General features: G+C 41.4%; 1 protein-coding gene across 1 annotated transcript in view; it reads right to left on the bottom strand.

The window, feature by feature from the left end:
* Positions 1-19,215, bottom strand: part of PDE11A (phosphodiesterase 11A) — a 134,883-nt gene extending 115,668 nt beyond the window's left edge. Inside the window, exons 1-2 of the mRNA XM_065637182.1 lie at positions 18,418-19,215; positions 1,772-1,930 (exon numbers count right to left, since the gene is read on the bottom strand). Of these exons, the coding sequence (XP_065493254.1) occupies positions 1,772-1,930; positions 18,418-19,215 (957 nt within the window). The remainder of the gene's footprint in view (positions 1-1,771; positions 1,931-18,417) is intronic.
* Positions 19,216-20,913: the final 1,698 nt, after the last annotated feature.

The following is a 20,913-nucleotide window of genomic DNA, read 5'->3' as shown; positions in this document are numbered from 1 at the left end:
GAAGCTTAACAAGAAGTTGACAAGTAGCTCAAAAGCACATCAGATCAGAATATAATGTTGAAACAGATTTAGGAAAAGCACCAAAAGCAAACAGTGGTACATGGTAAACAAGCTGCTTGTAAGCAGGTGTTGCTAAGAATAACTGCTAGAAGACCTCCACTTGATAGCAAAGTTGTGCTATGCTAAATAATAAAACTATAATGAAATATTTGCTTATAACTTTCTGTTGGAAGACATCTGATAACTAATACAAGGTATAAAAATAATCAGTGCTCCTTTTTACTCTCTCAACTTCAATGCACCTACTTGTTAATATTTCATTTGGCAAAGATTTACCACCTGGACTGCAAAAGGTTCCTTCGCATCCTAAAATTTCAAAAAGGCAATCAATTTTTAATTACTCCCATTGCACAGCAAACCAGAGTATGATGCTATTAACAGACACAATTCATATAAAGATTCATATTTTATTCTCAAACAATTCAACTACGAAATGGTTATGCACAATGCTCTAATTGTATTGCTGTAAGTATGTAACAAGTAAAAAAAAACATAAGAGTGACTTTGAGTAGTATTCACAAATACAGTTACTATGGTTATATGGAAGAAGAGTTTGATTTATGCAATAATTCACAGCCTTTATAAACCACTGTAAGTTTAGCTTTATAATGTATTTTGTTCATGTCAAGCTATCTTGATTGTCAAAGTCATCTCCATCTATTGAGATGAAGCAATGAGACAGGATTTTTCCCTTCCAATAGGCATTTGCCCAGACAAAAGGCATGATAGCTTTTTGTCATAGCACAGACATGTCAACATGTATGTAATACACCAACAATGGCTCTGCATCAAATATTAACTGCTTTTGAATCACCATAAAGAGCTTTTGGGGGCAAAAGTCTGCCTCTAACTACAATGCCACAAAAATTAGATTCAATGCTATTCTAATACACAGAACCATAATTCACTGTTACATGTGTGAAGGAGACTCCATTTCTCTCTCCTGGGCAGAGAGAGTTGCTGTTCTGCTTCTCCACAGCTTGCTGCCCTCTACCATTCTTTTCCCCAGTCATCTTTTGTCTTTACACACATTTCCCTCCACACTCCATGATATGCATCTGCCTTCAACAGCATCATTTCCTATTTTCCCCACTTTCTTACATTCAAGTTCCCAACTTGTGGCTGCCTCTATTCTCCTGCCTTTTAAGCTCAGCTCACTTTACTCTCCAAATTTCATTTAATATATACACCTAGCGTCTCCCTTCTTGACCTTTGTCCTTTAGGCATTTGCAAGTCTGCTATATTTTAGAATAGCATAAAGTTGTAGGTGCATGATCTCCTCTAAAATAAAGTTCTCTTGCATGTGCTACACGCATTTATCCCACAGAGAGCACTAAGAGAAGGTGGCGATTTTTAAAGTCAACAAGGTTAAGAGTGTCTCTGATAGTTTCCCCCCATGAACTTATTCTTACAGATAAGTTTTCAAAATTAAAAAAGTCATCCTATTAAGACCTACTACACGAAAAAAGTCTACATAAGATTTATAGACCATTAAGTTGAAGTTTCAGCCACAAGGTCTCCCATATTTACAGAACAGATACATGTTTTATGTTGAGAAAAACAGAAGTGTATATTTTATATTAAGCACTACTAAAAAAACCCATCATTAACACAAGAGCTGTGCCATTTACTTATTTGGATTAAGTATCTTTAGAAAACTCTGAGTTACGAAAGACATTTTTTAAAACCACAAAAGTAAAGGTAATCTTACTTTTTCATCATCATCAGAAAAAGGGGCACCTCCAGGAGTCTTATTTATTGCTTGGGCAACACCAATAATCTCTCCATCACTGCTCCTTATGGGCATGCACAAGAGTGACTTTGTCTTGTATCCAGTCAGCTTATCAATCTCATCATTGAAGCGGCGATCCTTCAAAAGAAAATAAAGCAGCATTAACATGCATGTCATACATCTAAGCTTTCTACAGGAAAAGTACTTTATTTTTGAAATGTCTTATATAGTATTTTCAGTATTATGTTGTTGCTTCTGTTATTACCTCATTCTTTATTAGCTGTTTTTACTCAGTTAAGATATTATATTTAGAAAAAGTATAACCACTACAAGGTTTATTATTACATAACTGTATTCTCTGAAGTCCCACATTGATACCTCAATTAGAAGAATGACCTACCTAAAGGATCGCTACCAAAGCGGCAGATGTTGTGGTTTGAATGAGACTATAACAAGCTGCAAGGGGTGCTGTGCCACCTTAGTTGAGAACACAGCAGAAGAAGGTGAGCCACATAGTCTAGAAAGTAGTACATACCAGATCTATCTCTGGCTAGGAAGTCACCATGTCTACCCCAGCATGGAGCGAGGGTGTCCATTAGCTGTATACAGCATGGACAGCTGCAAAATGTAAAATATGGAGCATATCAGCATGACACTATATATTCATCTGAAGTCTTTGCCCATTTTTCACAAGTCCATGGCAGTTCAATCTGATCAGTGATCAAGGTGTGCCTACATACAAGCTGCTCTGCTGATCTGTACCTACTCTTTACTGCCAGATACCTGTACCAAACAAGATAGCTTCTGAATTTTCTTGTGCATCATTAGTTACAGGTTATACCATCTTCTAACTAGTATGTGAGAAATACCAGCAAGAATCAGTTTGACAAATGCTATGTAAAGCTGCAACACTTTGTTTGTCAGACACTACATCAACTATTAAACAATGAAAGATTTCAGAGACCATCCCACAATACTAACATCCAACTAAATCATTGCACAGCATACTGGAAATGTGTGGGCAAATACACGGGTAGTCCAAAAGTTCCTAAAATATAGTATGTATCAAACCAGAGCATTTTTTTCGTTAATCTGTAGTGCTCCAAGGTGCAAATTTAACAGCACAATGCAGCAGTGTTGACAGAACAAAGCAAGTGAATCTCCACAATAAAAGTTTACCCTTAACCTTTACATGGAAAGTAGCCATTATTTATTCAAGAATTTTGCAGGTATAATTTCTTGTGGTTTTGTTTATTTTCAAATTTTGCTGGCGAAGAATTATATCTAATATCATCAAGTTGTTTTTAATTGTTGTTACATCAGATTTTAGGCATTATTATTTAATAATATCCACTTGAATATCTTTTTTTGAACAATGTTAACGCATAATTAACTATGACAATTTTTAGCTATTTTAATTAATGCATTTATAAAAATCTCTAAATAATTATTAAGTATGCAGCGTCATCCTACTGATCATGCAACTTTCAAAAAGCATGCACTTTAAAAAAAATACACAACACATCCTGTGAGCATAAAGACTCCTTTTACAATAAAGTTAGATATCTCTTACAACCAAATAATAAAAATGTTTATAACATATCTCATTGAAGAGTAAAAAATATAACAAGATGCTCTTCAAAGTAACAGCAGCAAGTATTTTGTTATTTTAAAATTTTTCTAAGGCAATGAATATGCCTAAGGTTACATGTTTGAGGGACATTCATATGAAATAAATGCTTGCATAACATTCAAAGAGTAATTCCCTTTTCAACATAAGATACAAATCTGTTATTAAAATTGCTTCATACTTCTTGTCATTCATGTTCCATGTGGGGTCACAGCACTGCACCAAAAAAAAAAATCTATTTCTATCCCCAAAGCTATTCAGGTACTAAAAATCTTAGTGGTATAGCACTGCTAATCCCAATGCATCAAAAAACCCACTTAAGTTGCATTTAGACAGTTCTTATTTCAGATTTGAAACACAGTTCAGGGGTAACTGACAACACATTTTACACTAAAGCACTAGAAGTAGTGTCAGTGCCCCATGTCTTAGTGAAAACCCAGGTGCTTTCATACGTATTACATTCCGAAATTCCTACACTGTAAAAGATTATAAACTACCATCTTCAAAAACATAATTAGTAGTGAAAAAATACACACAGGGTGGCAACATTACATCTTGAGATCAAATTAAATTTGATCATCCTTTAAAAAAAAAGGCCATCGCTTTATAGAACACCGCTACTGAATGACACCCAGCAAAGACTGGTCCCTGGTGTTAGTACCACAAACATACACACACTCTTATGCTAGGCCATACTGCCACTTCACATCTATATTCAATAGACCCTCATGACTTCTCTGTCAAGTAGATGGAGACCTTGTCTCCACTCCTGTCTGTTGCACTTTAAATTTAGTAACCCAAATAAGACTCATGTAGGCTAGTATTCCAATAGGGTACAAATGCTTTTTCAAACACGTAAAATAAAACCTCAGCTCTTTCTGGAAGACTCAGTACAAGAATGTCCCTATTTAAAAAAGAGTGCTCTCCCACATGTCAGTATAATTCTTAGCATATAGCTTAGCTAAAGACATGACTCAAGGAATATACTGTTTGGATTTGCAGTTTGCTTAACCTCCTGCAGGATACATGCAGCTAGTTACCTCTGGAGAAAGACTACCATATATATATAAACAGAAGAGTTTAAAATGTATTGAATATCTTTTCATATGACTTCCTAGGCTTTCTAGAATAGTAAAAGGAGCTTACAGTACTTTTGACCATTAAACAGTCTGAAGCTTTTCTTAAACACATTAACATTTGTAGTATGTAAACAACTAAAAATAAAATTCAAATCTTAGCAGAAAATTACTTTCGATACAGATTGACAAAACCTAAAGGAAACTGGATTAAACATGGGTCATTTGTTCACATGGCAGTGTGCAGAAATGGATTCTCTGGAACAGTACAACTCCAATTGCAGATCACAAAGGGACTCAAAGGAGGCTGCAGAGTTCAGAAGAGGTAGCATTAAGAGCATCTTTGTTCATCTTGGTAGAGAATAGTCTTCACCAGCTCTTCTATCAGCCAGAGAGGGAATTACTGCTGTTCGCTGGCAGCAGCTCCGTTCCTCCAGGGTGAAGTTAGCATTTATGCTGCGGACAACAGTTACAGCCAGTTCCAACTCCCCTAATATGAGGGAACTGAGCTGTTCTACAAAAATAAACACAAGTTTTGTTTTCAAAAGTTCAGACAGTATTGACTGTGAAACAAGGTCCATATTTGTCTCAGGTGATTAAAACAACCCATACAGTCCTTAACCTAACAAGAGTTGATTGTGATAAGGAAGAGATAACGCATTATATCTTTACTAATGCTAAAAACTGACAGATTTTTTTCCCCTGGTAAATTTATTTCTATTTTTATTTCCTTGTTGTGAATTGCAGATGTTACAGAAATAGACTTTTTTAGTCACCTAAAAAGAGACATGATTTAGAAATGCTCCACGCTTACTCATCATAAAGATTAAACAAATTCATTTGGCTATTTTATTACACATTGCAAGTTCACATATCCTTCAGGCGCAAGGAATTAATATCAACTGTGGTACTCATATACAGTTTATAGTGCTCTTCTGCCATAGAATACAAAGCTCTTAGGCTTTTTTTATGATACTATTTTCTTTTGTTCTGTTTTAATTCTGTAACTTCATTAGGAGTTGTTCTTCCTTAGACCTATTTCTGCCTCTGGAGTGTATTAAACAGTCTTTCCCTCCATAAAGACTAGATTACTAATATGCAGTCTTTGATAAGGCTTTGATGATATTCCCTTGAATTATTTGTGCCTAACAACTTCCTTAGGAGAACCAGAACCCCTGTGATGAATGGTTTTTAATAATGGCATCAAGGGTCTAGACCTGCCTGATCTTCTGATCTTTCCACATGCTTCTAAACACATCAACTTGCATAGAAGCCGAACTGTTCTGCACTGTAGAGAATCCTGCTTAGAAAGAGATGTTCTTTCTACAATAGAAGAAATTGAAATGCAGTGTAATTATCACACAGTAGGTTTCACCAATGAATGAATTAAATGTTATTTCTTCAACCACATCTTGGTAATGTCTGAACTACTATTTTGAATTAGTAATTGTTACTGAAATACTGGTAATATGCTTTGTGTTACTGAAGAGACAGTCCCTGCTTTACTAATTTTCTTCAACGCAAAACAGAGTACATGGGGAAACACCAAAATGACACTGTGCCCCGACTAGTAATATTGCTGTTGATTTACATCTTGTGGGCCTTATAACAGAAATAAACCTTCAAAAGGGAGTTTAACCAAAAAAGGACAGTTGTTGGACAGACCAAAAGCAGGTTGCAATTTGTTTGTCTGGGACAAAAATTAACAAGGTGTATTCATGTTTATCTGAAAGTTTCTTTTGTTTAGGTAACAAGGTTCACTGTAGTGGGTATTTTAATCCAATTGTAATTTACAATGTCGAGCATACGTGGTCATTGCCTTTCCAACACAGCACAGGGGCTTGTGAACCTGTCTGAATTGGATAAATACAGTACAGCTGTGAGTGTTAGGAACAGATTTAATGGTAAGCTGTCAATCCTGTGTTCCTTAATGGATGCTATGGAGAACCACAGACACAGGAGGGACTGGTAATCTCAAAAGTGTTTTTTAAAGTACAACTCATTCCTGCCATATTGCTTCTCTGTTCAAGTAGACTTTGGAAGTTTCTTGTTTATATCTCTTGCTGGGACTTCTACACTAGGAGGAAGCAAGCACAGGGCTCCTGGAGCAATCAGGCAGTCTTAGTCCCAGAAGCAGGCCATCCTGAGGTGCAACAAAATGCTTTTGTCTTCCTGCCATCTGATGTCAGATTATCCACCTATGACAGAACTGGACTACCTTTTACAGGAGGGTATTACATCTCTGGAGCAGGGACTAAAGGTACAGTAAGAACAGCATTGGGAAATTAATGCATTTAACTGGAAAAATTAGACATCTTTGAGGCTAACCACAACAAGAACTCAGTAAACATTTAAAATCATCAAAATGTGAGGTGTAACTCTATCTCTAACCTTCTGGGGAAAAGCAGGCAAGAATTTTATTTTGGTAACATTGGGAAAGTGATTAGGAAAGATACAGAGGTGAACAAAAGACAACACTATTTCTGGCAACATTAACATAGTTGCATCATGCAATATGCACATAAGAAAACTGGATGACTTGCATTATGTCCCAAACCTCTTTTACCCCCACACCTCCTTCTTTCATCACTTATAGTTGTAATAGGGTGTATGTCACAGGATCTAGCAGAGAGGTTTTACTGGTTTTAACAGTATCAATAAAAACCTCAATGCCCAAGTGTGAACTGTGAAGGCTGAGAAGCTTGTACAAGATTTACGTCTACCTCTCCTCACAGGGCAGTAACCTTGAGCAAGGAGGCCTGTCTAGCAGCTGATAACAAAGGTGCTAGGTCAGAGAGAAGTCCTCTGTGAGACTGCAAACACTTGGAGAAACAAATTGTATTATCCCACATGTTAGAACAGCCTGCAACAGAGTCCTCACCTGCATCAGGCTTCTGGCTAGAAAGGAGTATCAATGTTGATGACACCAATTGTGGCACTTGTTTTTAAGTTTATTTTACAATCAAGACATATTCAGAAGTTAAGGGCAGACTATATACAATACATTCTTTTGAGAGAGAGACTTCACCATAATTATAATTGTACTGCCAGTATTTTCATGCAAGAACACTTAAGAACTACAAGTAAAGTCTTCCACTGATGGTTTAAAACATTACTAACAAACAAACATACTCGGTTTTACTACTTTGGTTTCATATAATAAGACTTCTAGATGCCAGAGACATTCAAAGTGTGAAGACCAAGGCACTTTTCATTTGAATTTCAGAACTGCCAACAAGGAACAGTTATTCCGTAGGCTACACTTTATTCTTGTCTCAAGTTATTTATCAATTGTAAATTCTTCTTTGGGGAAATATCACCTTGTAAAATGTGATATTCAATCAAGGCAAGACACAGCAGAGAACAGGCTCGATCCATCAATCCAAGCACTGGTATTTCAGCTGCCTGTGCAGTGACACTGCCATCCTGGTTCTTTATGGACATCAAATTTAAGAATTGCCAATAAATGAGAACAGACAAACATCTTGATGCTGTTATTCTATACAAGACCAGATTAAGACACACACAGGGGTTTTTTTCTAGGGTTCTGGGATCATACAGTGTTATCGGAATCCCAACTTTCATTCAAAAAAAAAAGTTCCCTATAACTGAGGATTACATTAAAAGTGGGATCTGAAACTAATCTAGAACATAAGGAAGTGCTAGAGCCTGGAACAGCATGAATTCTTATCAGTGAATCGATACATTCAAATTCACTTTTCTAGATCCCCTACCTTCATCATATCAACTAAAAACATTGACCATGCTTACAAGCTCTCACACCATAATATACTCATTATCTTGATGTACTTGAGGCTTCAGGCAATTTAAATCAGGACTTGATGATCTTAAGTGTCTCTTCCAACCAAAATGACTCTATGAAAGGTTGTTGCTAGAGGAAAATGTTTAAAAATGTATGTTGCCCTGTAGTCTAATGGTGCCTGAGTGTCTTGAGGACCCAGAGTTGGTGGATGAGTTACTCCCAGTCCCGGACCAACCTTGAGCTCATTGTGGAATAGAGTTAATTAAAATTTATGCCTGAGGCATATTTGTATTGCACCAAAACCACAAAAGCTTTAATTTTTATTCCTCACGAGGGTGGTGAGGCACTGGAACAGGCTGCCCAGAGAAGCTGTGGATGCCCCATCCCTGGAAGTGTTCAAGGCCAGGCTGGACAGAGCTTTGAGCAATCTGGTCTAGTCAAAGGTGTCCCTGCCCGTGGCAGAAGGGTTGGAACTAGATGATCTTTGAGGTTCCTCCCAACCCAAACAGTTCTATGATTCTATGAAATAAAGCCCATGACCTGTATGTCAAGCCCTCTGGACTAACCTCTTTAATCATAATATTAGTTTGTAAATCTGACTATAAGCACTATACAGATATTGGGCAAGGACTGAAAAAAAGCCAAACCAGCTGTAATACTGATAGAAGTGGCCAACAAAAGAAAAATCCATTAAGGATCCAACCCTCTTCGATATCAATAGCAAATTGATTATGGATCTGAGGTCACTAAATAACAATCATTGATCATGATTAAACCTGAACAGGTACATTTAGAGAAGGTCCACACAAAATAATCCATGCTCACCAGGAAGAGATAACATCATTAAAAGTCACTACTTCTATCACTTACTAAAAGAATCTACATGTTTCCAATTAAAAAAACCCTCAAAATTTTAAGAACATGTACTACTCCACAAAAGGCCACAGAGGGTCTCTGAAACTCCCATGAAACATTCAAAACAAGTATTTTGTACTTCTTTTATCTTACTTCAATCTACATTTCTTCTTTCCTCAAGACATTTGAAGTAACAGAATAGGTTATGTTAGAAATTCAAACAGTTTTAACTTCTGTGCAAACTTTCATCAGCTGCATTTCGGTGTTGATTTTAAGTGGGTGGTTCATACATTGTTAGTAAAGGTACATATGTGTGTGGGTTTTTTGTTTGTTTTTAAACATAGGATAGCTCTTTGAACTTGGAAAGAAAATATATACTTTTTTATCCTTATCAAAGCTAGTATGATTTATGTGAGTATTATTTGCATGATTTATAACAGAAAAAGTATTATCCCAAACCAAGTTAACAAGAGTCAAATAACATAATGGAGGATAAAACTTGCTTGAACACATTTCTAGAAATTCAGTCTGCATGACAGACACTGTTTTCCTTCTCCAAAGTCTAAGGATAAAGTGTCTAGTGAAACAGACTGAGTGACTTCAACAAAGCCGACAGCCACAAGGAAAAGCCATTTCTGAATTTTATGATTTGAAAATACTGCTTTTTAGTCAAACAGAACACTACAAGAGGTTTTCAATTAACAGGCCTGGCCTATTATATTGGGCAGTTTACTGCATAGTGGTTTTTTTCCTTAGGAAGGGCGCAAGAAAAAAGAAAACTTGCAGCAAGATTTCTTTCACTATACTGTAGTTAAAATATTGAGTTAGCCAAGTTGTATGAACAAATAGGTAATAAGAGTAGTATGTTTGACAGCATTGTTAACCTGAGTATTACTGTACTATCAAACTGCATGGGATAGGCAAACTTGATTAATGTACTTTTGACTGACTTTATAGGAAGCCATACTGAAGGAGCCACTACATTTACAGAAGAAATTGAAGCTAGAAGAGACCTATTCAATTTCTTAGTCATACTTTCTATGAGTATACAATACAAAAACTTTTACAGAAAACAGAAAGAGCAATGCAAAAAGACAGCAAGTTATATAGATTCAAAGCATAACATTAAATCTAAATACAAATTAAAAAATTAAGGCATCCAGTCTGTTCTAGATACTCTTCTCTAAAAATCACATATGGTATAAATTACATTGTGCATAAACAAGAAGCAGGAATCAAGTAATAAACCACTACAGTAGATATGGGGAAAAAAACCTTGCAGAGAAGAAACCTGCACACAAAAAAAAAATAAAGCAATCTCTGAAGATACTTCCATGTAAGGATTGCTGCAGCTATTCCTGTCATCTCCCTCCAAATCCCTAAAGCCCCTGAGACAAAGGCAGCAGGAGAACTAACTAGTACCATTCACCAGCATTTCAAACCTAATTCTCCCAAGTAAATAAGCACACAGTCCAGTTATATTATGACTATTTATAGAGCAACAGCAATATTTCTTATAAGATAAAATGAATAAAACAGAGAAGAGTGTGCAAGACAGCTTAGCAATCTATTTTTTCACTTCCAAAACAATTCTTAAAAAAAGCAGAGAACATTGAGCCTCAAAAAGTCTAAATTTCCAGACTTAAAACTAAAAAAAAAAAAAACCAGCTTACTTTGAAAAAAAGTTGATTTGCAATGATGCAATACTAAAGGCGTTTCTTTTTTTTTTTAAAAAAACATGTCAGTAGTTCAGGACTTTTTTTTTTAATTGGTGGGACTGTATTTTTGATTTATGTCCTTTTCCAACCACTGTTTCATTTATTAGTTAGACCAGGGACATAAGTAACAATGCATGTTGGCTATTTATGACTGACACAAAATTAATGGGGAAAAAATAGTATAGATAAACTTTCCTAGACAGGAATAAATAACTTCATAAGCTCTAGCAAGTTTGCAGACATGACTGCCAAGCTAATAAACATAATTACATTTCATGCCTCATAGCCAGAGCTGATCAACAGCAGGGATCAGGAAATATTTCTCTGTAGCACATTACCCAGATCCATCACATAAGGTTTTCGTTTTCTTCCTTCAAAACAAACTCCTGTTAGATCACCAATAGCACAACAGTAAACCAAGTTGTGGTCTTATGTATGGTAGCTTCTGTGCACTTCTGCTCTGCTCGTATCATTAAAGAAAAAAAAAAAAGGCTTACAAAGAAAAATAGAGATCACATCCACCACTGTTTACTCCATCAGTGGCTCGCTGTGCCCTTCTGTACCAAACCTGACTGACACCCCTCTGAGAACCACCAACAACCATATCCACATTCCCATCTCATTCCAATCTCACATTGAGCCAGGTACTAGTGCTGGTCTCCTAAATATTAATGATTACTTATATATAATATAAAGCCACTCACAGGATGACTTTAAAAAACCGATACTCCTCTGAACAAAGAAACCAGCAAGACTCCAGTGTGTTTCAACAGACATCTGCGCATGTGTTCACAGCTGCAGGTAATTCCTCAGGTGAGCAACACGTGGCTTTAAGCATTACAGAGGCAGTATAATAAGATTCTTGAATAATAAATTGAGAAGATCTTATTGTGACAAAGCAGCAGTGTTATTAACTAAGCCACATTCATTTTTAAATGTGCACCGTAGAAACATTAAGCTCAGATTGCACAGGGTTGCTGCTACCCTGTTAACACGCAACTCCGGTGAGCCATTAGCTCCAGTCATTTGTATTTCATAGTTTGTCAATAGGGTTGTTTTACAAAAGTAAAACCAAATTAACTTGCATAATGATCTATGTGTGCTTGTTTATTAATTTTGTTATTCTACAGAATAGCTACACAACAGCATACAACTGTAAATAAACGAAATGAAACATCCATTTGTTTTCAAAAATTGAAAATCAATCAAAGAGAACAGCAGAATCCATTACCAAGCAAAACTACAGCTTTACTCAGTCTTGTCCTTGTAACAGGCTTTCAGCTAAGATCTGAAAGCCCTAGTCCTTCAGTTCTTTCTCAGTCACTGACCTGCTCTAATCATATATACGTATTTCCTTCTCACAAGGAAGTTAAAGGCCACAGAGGCACCAGTTTCACATCTGTTCCACAAGGAAGTTTTATAAGTGTCTGAGAAAAAAAAAAAAAGAGTAGCTCTGTTTTCTTCACACAGATAGACTAGGTGAGCAATAAACTAGTTAAAGTCCATGAGCTTGACAAAAGACGGTCTTATAGGGGGCAGGAAAACCACCCCAGGTCTCCAAAAGGCTTCTCCTGCTCAAGTCCAGCACAACCCACAGCCAGAGCTCCGGCTGCAAGGGCAGAGCTGGGGGGTCAGGCCTTACAACCACCTCTTTTGAGAAAGCAAACATGCCAGGCTACTGAGTACTTGCTCTGTAAGGCAACTGAGAAAGTGAGACAACTATATTTTTATTATTAAAAAAAAAATTTACACACCAGAATTACTAACCTGTTAATGCTTTGAAGTCCTCCATACTCACATTTGCCTGGGAGCCTACACCCACCCTGAGCATCCCCTCACACCAGCACTGCAACAAAGCAGCACAATATCCTTCAGTGCTGATTTAAAGTGTGCAAGCCCCATAAAATGGCTGGTAATTACCCAACAGATCCAGCGAGAAACAGAGACAACTCGTTACACGTGGGTATGGGCAGACTCCTCCCCTTACCCCCAAGCCCTTTTTCACCCCACTGCTCCCAGTGCATGGACTTGTGTCAAACAAGCCCCACCTGGGCACCCTGTGGGCGGCCACCACCAGCCCAGCTGCTCCTCATTTCAAAGCGATGAGGCAGACACTGCAGGCTCACCTGGGCAGCAAACAGGTGTTGTGCAGCCATGGAGGATGGGCCACTGCCCACTCGGTCAGTGGGGTAACCTTGCTCACCCCACACAAGGATGGAGAGGAGTGTGTGTTCCCTCACAATACCTGTGGCATGCAGTGTTGTGCAGCCCTGTCTGTCCTGGTGATCCACTCGAGCAGTGGCCTGGAGACACAAAGCTGCATGTGAGCCCTCAGGTGGCTTTGGACATGTGCTCTTCTGCATAGCTCTGGCATCTACCAGGAGCTCCTGCCCCTGGTGGACATCTCCAAGGTGAAAACAGTGATGCTGTGACCCAGGGAGGCCTTAGGACATCCTACACGTCAATCAGAAAGGGTTCCATGAGAAGATTTATGCAGAAAGGGAGGTGACAGGAGGTGAGGAGACCTTCTCAGCTGCTGCTGTGGAGATGCCAGTAGGGTGCTGTCCCCTGTGGGGACAGCCCTCTCTCATGGGCCAGCACTGCTGTGACAAGAAGGATGTGTTTGCCTCTGCTGGGCAGCAGATTCAGGGATAATTACAACATCTCTTCACCAATTTACTGACTTGTACTTGCAGTTTCAAGTTTTTCTAAATTTTGCGTGATGGGCTGGAGCATCCTTTTGCGGGAAGTGCATTAGAGCAGTTTAGTTCTTTACTGTTGCAATTATCTCCTGCATTCCCCGTGATACTTCCTAGTCATGTTTAATGCACAGCAAAAAATGTTTTAATTCATTTTTATGTATTACATGAAATTTTTCAAAACTATTGTTGATTCTGCTTGCCAGGTTTTATGTTCTCTGCTCTCTAAAGAGCAACCTCTGTCCTTGTTAAGAGTCAGCACTGAAATGAATATGGCCATTGCTGCCTGCTGCTCAAGCACTGCTGGATGAAACAGTGCCGAAGTGCTTCCCATTTGTAGAACTAAACCTCCCAGGACCAACGGTTTTAATACTTCAACTGCTCTTTAAAATTGAAAGAGACACACTGTTAATATTGATGCTAACAAACAGGTATGCTGTGTGACGAAATGTGTCTCCCACCCGTGCATGATCTTCTCCACCAAGAGCCTGTCCCCCGCAGGGGCTCCAGGCTGGCAGCTCTGCGCCCACCAGCAGCGACCCTGTACGGCTGCCCTGGCACAGCAGGGGACAATGAACCCTCACGGCTCACCCGCGGGAGCTGACAAAAATCTATGCCTGTACCTGGGTGCTTAAGGATGTTTAAAACTCATTGTGAAGGGTTGTGTGTGTGCTAGTTGCACTACACTTGGCCTCAACTCGGAAGAGGTAACAGGAGAGTCCAGAACGAAGAGAGCTCAATCTGTCTTCTGTTTTGCTTGATTTTCTGTTCCAGTAATATGGTTAAATTTTCTTTTAAGGACTTGAGCTGTACTCAAAAAAATTTCTGATCATCTTTTATGGCACCCTTTCTAACTTATAAAACCACGTCTTAGCATGACTCCATTTAGTACTTCTCCTCTCTTTGCTCCTCGTTTTATTAAACCATCCATCTGGTAAGCCATTTTTTTCTTCTGTCTTTTAAAGATACTTTTAAAATTGCAAATTTAACATAAAGTGTACAGAAACTTCTTTTTCAGCTGACACTGGCAAAAGGCAGAAGATATTTTTCACCACTTTCTGATGTATGCTAACTATTCTAACAAGTAAGATTTTTTTCACTAGTTAGAAGGAGCTGGGATGCCCTTAAATTATCCCCCAACTTTTGCACAGCTGAAGGTACAACAATAAGCAAGCCTGTGATTTAAAATTTATATTATTTAAATACTGCTCTAAAAGGTGGTACAAAATTGAAGTGATCAATAATTTCAGCTAAACATCATAGACGGCCTTGAGAAGAAGGGATGACATGAAAAAACCCATAGCTTTAAATAGGAAAAAACCATAAATTTTTGAACAACACATAAGAACCGCATGTAAAGGTTTAATGGCCTCTGCCTGTGTTCTTACAATACACTTAATAATTTTCATACATGACTGCAAAAGCTACATCTATGATCTGTTAAAAGGAGCCTCAAAGGACATTTAGGTCCCAAATTTCTTTGCCAGTATGATGAGATTCTTCCAACGTGTGTGCTGAAGATATAGTGCATTATTCATATAAGAATAAGGAGTCAGAAATGCTTCCTGAAATTAACATGGGAAGACCAAAGACCTTATTTTAAAACTTAAACTGACTAGGAGTTTGAGTTACATGCCAACTGGATTACTTCCAGGAGAAAGTTTTAGACCGGTTTCAAAATGCAAAGAAAGTCTCCATCTCAAATCTTCTGTAGTGCTAACTCTTACAGATCGGATCATATATTTTACAAACTGTTACAATTATAACCTCACTTTCATCACGTGATGTGGTAGTGTAATAAATAAAACTTCTAATGTCATGAATGAAATCCTGCAACTTTTCTATCAGTCATATAACATTCACCTAAACTCTCCCAAAAACTAAGTATTTGTCAAATTCTCTGATGCTGTGAATCTCCAAGAAGTTTGTTCAGTCACTGTTGAACTTCATAAATCAAATTACGATGAGATGTTATATATTGTGTAGTATTAAAATAACACATAATATTAATTCCAAATCTTGTCTCTAAGTGTGCTTATTGAATTAAGAAAGATTGTTTACATGAGCAGGTTTTGAAAGTTAGATTCAACAACAGTAATAATCAACTGGATCAGAGAAAAGCCTCAGACTATTATTTGATTTCATTTTTTAGTATTTTTTTTCTCTTTAGGAAAATAAATGTGTAATTGAAATCTTATACTATCTCTGAAAATGACACTACAAGTCATTTACAAATATTTCCTAAACTAATCAGTCTGTGTATGGGCAGAGGGGACTGCTTATGTAAAGCACATTACACGACATGACAGGATTTAAATGCAGTGTTGATTGCGCTGAAGTCCCATTAATGTCAGCAGCAGCTGAAAATACAAGCAGGCAACCCAATTTGTACTTGATGGTAGAATTCCAACTGATATTTGATCAGGCTCTGGGAAAATAAAGATGGTTGGATGACAATAAAACAAATTTCCCAATACTGATGATATAGCAGTATCTTACCCCTTTTTTAAAAAGCTTGTTAATTTAAAAAACAAGTAAAAAAACTCTAAGTTAATCTAGAGGTCTTCTTCTGACCTAATATAAGGCCTTATCCTACCAAATCGTTCTATTCAATGGACAAAATGGTGCTGTGCTATCCCCGTTTCTCTCAAACTCCATCTGTCAGCCTGACAAAGTTTCCTGTTGGTGCTTTTTTTTTCCCTGACGGTTGATTAAACATTTCCATCATGCGTGGCAAAGATGACAAAAATCATATCATCATATTTATTAATTTTTAAAGTGCTGTATTGTGAGCACGACAATGATCTGAAATGGAACAGCTGTCACTTCTTTAGGCACATTTACCTGGGCTTCTATAGGGCTCTTTATACTATTAAATTAGAAAGGTCTCCTTTTAATGATGCATAATGGATATATATGTGCCAAGTAACAGAAGATAAACCATACTAACTTCAAAACATAATAGAAAGCAGATCCCACATTATATTTTCAAGCAAATTTTTCATTAAATTTGCAAGGTCTAAAGTTTCTTTTGCACTAATCAGAAGTAACTCCACTGAAAGCAGGGACATCGCAATTGATATAATTACAGGATGAACTTGGTCTAGAACTTTCTCTTCTACCACAACTAATGTACTTACAGCTTAAAAATACAATTAATTGTGTTCTTTATAATATTAAAATCGATTTTGAATAGGAGCAAGACAAAAATATAATATAAATAGTACCGGGAATGGTAACTGGATTGATTGTTTTTCACTTTTCTCTGCAAATGAAACAGACAATAAACTGTTCAAAGTGGCTGGGCTTTTTCACAGGGAAGTGGACACAAAGTGAACAAACAACGAAGAAAAAATAGTACAGTCCCCTACAACTAGAAAATACTCTGCCTTTCCAGTGGTGTTAACCAAAAAAGGTTGCTGGAGCTATCCAGAGTTAAAAGGAGAGATCAAGCTCTTTCACTCAGATATCCTTAATCTGTTTAGCCACTTAAGACTATAAAGAACATCTTCTGCTTGATCTCCAGCAGCAGCTATTTTGGCACAGTACCGTTTTAGAAGTTAAAGTATTTTAAAAAAATAGGTGTGGTAAGAGAAAGTGTATAGTGGGAAAAAGGAAAAATAAAGAAATCAAGCTTAGAGTTTTTCAAAGGGGATCCAACACTCAATCATTTTAGTCTGAATATTACAGCATTTTTACCACGCTTTGCTCTTTCCCTTTGAACTCTGTGGGTTGGGAACCTTTGTCACTCTGGATCTGTGAGGTGCCTAGTATTTTTCACTGTTTGACAAATAAATAAATATTCAGGCCAAAATATATTTACCCTAGCTCTTCTGTATTTCAAACAAAAATAACCCAATCTTATTTTTCAAGTTTCTTCCTTGTACAGTTTACTATAAAGCATCATCATTTTTAATGCTTATTATTTTTGTTGTTACTGTAGAGCAAATGTAGATATTGAGCGATGGTTATTACTGAAATTCTTAAAGACATACCTCTCCCACCTTTTCCAAAGCTCTCCAAGATCCTGATTTAGAAAATCTGCCACTCTGTGGTTCTTAATCTTCTCAAGAATCTCAAATTGCTGATAGTTTCTCACACTAATAAACACTATAAATAGCCCCTAGGACTGAGGGAGAGAAATTTCAAGCTAGTAAACTGAATGCACTCTTCTGCATCAACACACGCAGGTGAAGGCATGCCTGTTCCTGCTGAAGTCAAAGGGAATTTTTGCCTTGAAGACAGGACTACATTTGCACAATTCACAGTGAAGCCTCTATAAAAATAAAAGGTGGGGAAAGCCCTTGTAGAAGAATAACAGGACTGGTTATATCACTCCTAGGAATAGGTTTGAAAACACATGCCGTGTGGGCTGACTGGGCATATGCAAAGGTGAAAATATATGCTCTTTTGAAAGCAATGAGATTATTTCAGCAGCAGGCAGGCACGGAACATTAAGTGAGACAGAGATTTAAGAATATTATCCTTGGGACTGTCACGAGCATTTTTTTTACGTTTTCTTCGTCCGATTCCAAAATACGTTTTAAAAACCCATGAAGCCGCCTACTGCTCCTGCAAAACCCAGACGCACTGCTGTACCGATTTTACGGCCACTTTGGGCCCGTTGGCCACCCAGGAGAGGCTTTCCCTCCCGCCTTCACAGGAGTCCCCTCCCGTCCCGCCAACAGTTGCCCCGAGCACAGCAGCGGCCGCTACGCGCAACCCCCGACGGTGGCAGCGCCGCCGCCCGGGCAGGGACAGCCCGGGGGAGGCAGGGCGGCGCGGGAGGGACGCCCTGCAGGGAGGCAGGGCCGGGTGGTGCTGGGGCTCCTCGGCAGGAGCCTCCGCCGCCGCGGTCCGGGAGGGAGCCTGCCCGGCTCCTACCTGGTAGGCGTCGGGGATGTTGACCGTCTCTCCGTGCTCCGCCACGTAGCCGATGATGCCCTTGCCCCAGGGCACCTGCACCTCGTTGCTGTTCTCGGTGGAGCCGCAGGGCAGCAGCGGGGTGCCGGCGTGCACGTCGAAGAACTTAGAGACCAGGCTCTTTTTGCCTGCGGCGGCCCCCTCCACGAGAAAGAGGGAGCCCCGGTCGGCGTCCACCATGAGGCAGACGAAGATAAGGATCTTGTAGCTGAGGCTGGTGAGGTCCAGGTCGTTGGAGATGTCCTTGACCAGCTCCAGGAAGAACTGGCGCTCGTTGTGCTCCTTGAGGTAGCGCTTGTAGTCCAGGGCGGTGGGGGGGTATTGGGGCAGGCTGACGCGGGACTCCAGGAGGGCGCTGAGGATGTGAGCGGTGGTGGGGGGCAAGGAGCTGGCCTTCCGCAGCAGCGCCCGCCGCCGCACGCTGCTCAGCGGCTCCTGCGCCCGGGCGTGCACATGCTCGTCGTAGGTGAGGTTGACGTGGATGGCCTTGGAACGGGCGAAGCTCTTCCGCAGCTCCTTCTGGGAGGCTCGCCGCTGCAGCCCCCCGCCGCCGGGGCCGCCGGGGCCGCCCGCGCTGCCCCAGCCTCCGCCGGGGCCGCCGCTGCTCCGGCGCTCCTCCGACGGGCCGGCGGCGGCGGCGGCAGGCGCTTTAGGAAGCGAGTTCTTCCTCTTCAGCCACTTCTCCACCAGCTCCGGGTGCCTCTCTAGGAAACTTTCCACCGCCGCCACGTCGAGGCCGGCGTCGGTGGCGTCCGCCATGGTGCTGACGGCAGGGGCGGCTCAGGCCCCGGGAGCCCCCGCGGGGGCCATGCCCCGCCGCCACCACGTGCTGTCGCTGCCCCGACGGCCGCCCCGGGGCACGGCGGGCTGCCGGCTGCCCTGGCGAGGGACCGCTCCTGCCCCTTGCCCGGGCACCTCCTCGGAGGCGCGCCTTCTCCTCTCCCTCTGCTTCCCCCGCGACCTCCTTTTCCTGCCCACCACTCTTTATTAGTAGTAGTATTATTATTCGTATTATTCTAGGTATTTTTCTGCTCCCCGGATCTCAGCCTTTCTCTGGCTCTGGCCCCGGCTCCCCGGTTCGGGGCCGGCTCTCCCGGTGAGGCAAGCAGGCGCTGCCGCCGCGCCTCTGGAGATGCTCCGGGAGCGCTTGGGCAAACCTCTTCTGCCAAGTGCTGTCAGTGCTGGCGGCGGCTCCTGCGTAACCCAGCCGGCGGACCACTGAGGAGGGAGGGGAGGGCGGGGGGAGGACGCGTGAGCCGAGCGGGGGGGCAGGCGGGGAGGAGGGAGGGCTGGCAAGCCCCGCCGCGGGGGGAGGCACCGCCGCCTCGGCAAACCTCCGCGGGGCGAGGGCGGGCGTGCGGGGCGAGGCGCGCAGGGTCCCCCGGCGGGAGGACCCCGAGCAGTGGAGAGCTGCTCTAGGGAGATCCGCGCTGGCAGGCGCCTCATTCAGGAATATCGGGAGGAGGGTGCGGGGGGAGGAGGAGGGTCCTTTGTCTGTGATGCGGTGTAGGGAAGGGGTAAACCCGGCCGCGGCTCCCGCCTCCGGTCTGCGGGGGAAGGTAACGCAAGCGCTCCCGCTAAAGAGGTTTAATTTACAGCATTATTTGCGTTACTTCAGAGGACAGGCGGAAAAACGGAACCCCTTCAGAAAGACCAAGTGAATGCCGTTGATTGAATCCCGATTTGAAACGCCTGCAGCCTCTCCCGTGCGGGCACCTGGCCGCTGCGCATCGTTTGTGCGGTGTCTCTCGGCCGGGGCTGTGTAAGAGGGGCAGAACGCGGGCTCCTGACCTGCCCCCGCAAAGCCGCCCAGGGCTTTCTGCCCGAAAGCTGCTTTCCGTCGGGGCCGGGCGCCCGCGGGCTGCCCCAGGGCGCGCCTGGGTGCCCGCTCCTGCAGCAGCGGCTGCCAGGTTGGAAACTGGCCACATCCACCGAGGCAGATGGACCCGGGTTATTTTTATGCGCACGTGGAGCACGTTTCATTGCTAAATCGATGCCTACGCGTAAGCGATTGAAAAACCGGAGTCATGGATCTTAACACGTGAAAAATGTCTTTCATGCGCTCACCAAAGACTGAATGAAGGCGGCTCCAGAAATTCATGAATGGGAGTTTGGGTAGCTGGGAAAACACACAGGCAAACGTTCAACCAAACGAGATTCCGACCTGCCGGGGAACCTGTCCCTGCAGCAGCCCCTCCCCGCGCAGGGCTCCGAGCAGTAAAGCCTGGAAGGAGAGGGAGGAATTTTGGGACGCGTGTGGATGGTGCAGGCGGGTGCGCGGATGTCAGCCGGGGAGCGAGGGCTACGTGTGTGTCTATGTCTCCTGCAGCACTTGGGGGTGATGAGGGGCTCCGTTTAGGTGCTGTGGCTCCCGCAGCCCGGAGGCTGCTCAGGAAGCGGCAGACAAAGGATTTCGCCTCCCGGCCTCGGTGCCTGCGCTGTTGCAAGCTGGGCAGC

This window comes from Caloenas nicobarica, chromosome 6 (genome assembly GCF_036013445.1).
Source record: "Caloenas nicobarica isolate bCalNic1 chromosome 6, bCalNic1.hap1, whole genome shotgun sequence".
Lineage (NCBI taxonomy): Eukaryota > Metazoa > Chordata > Aves > Columbiformes > Columbidae > Caloenas > Caloenas nicobarica.
The sequence above is the reverse complement of the archived record's forward strand: the minus strand, read 5'-3'. Positions and strand labels throughout refer to the sequence as shown.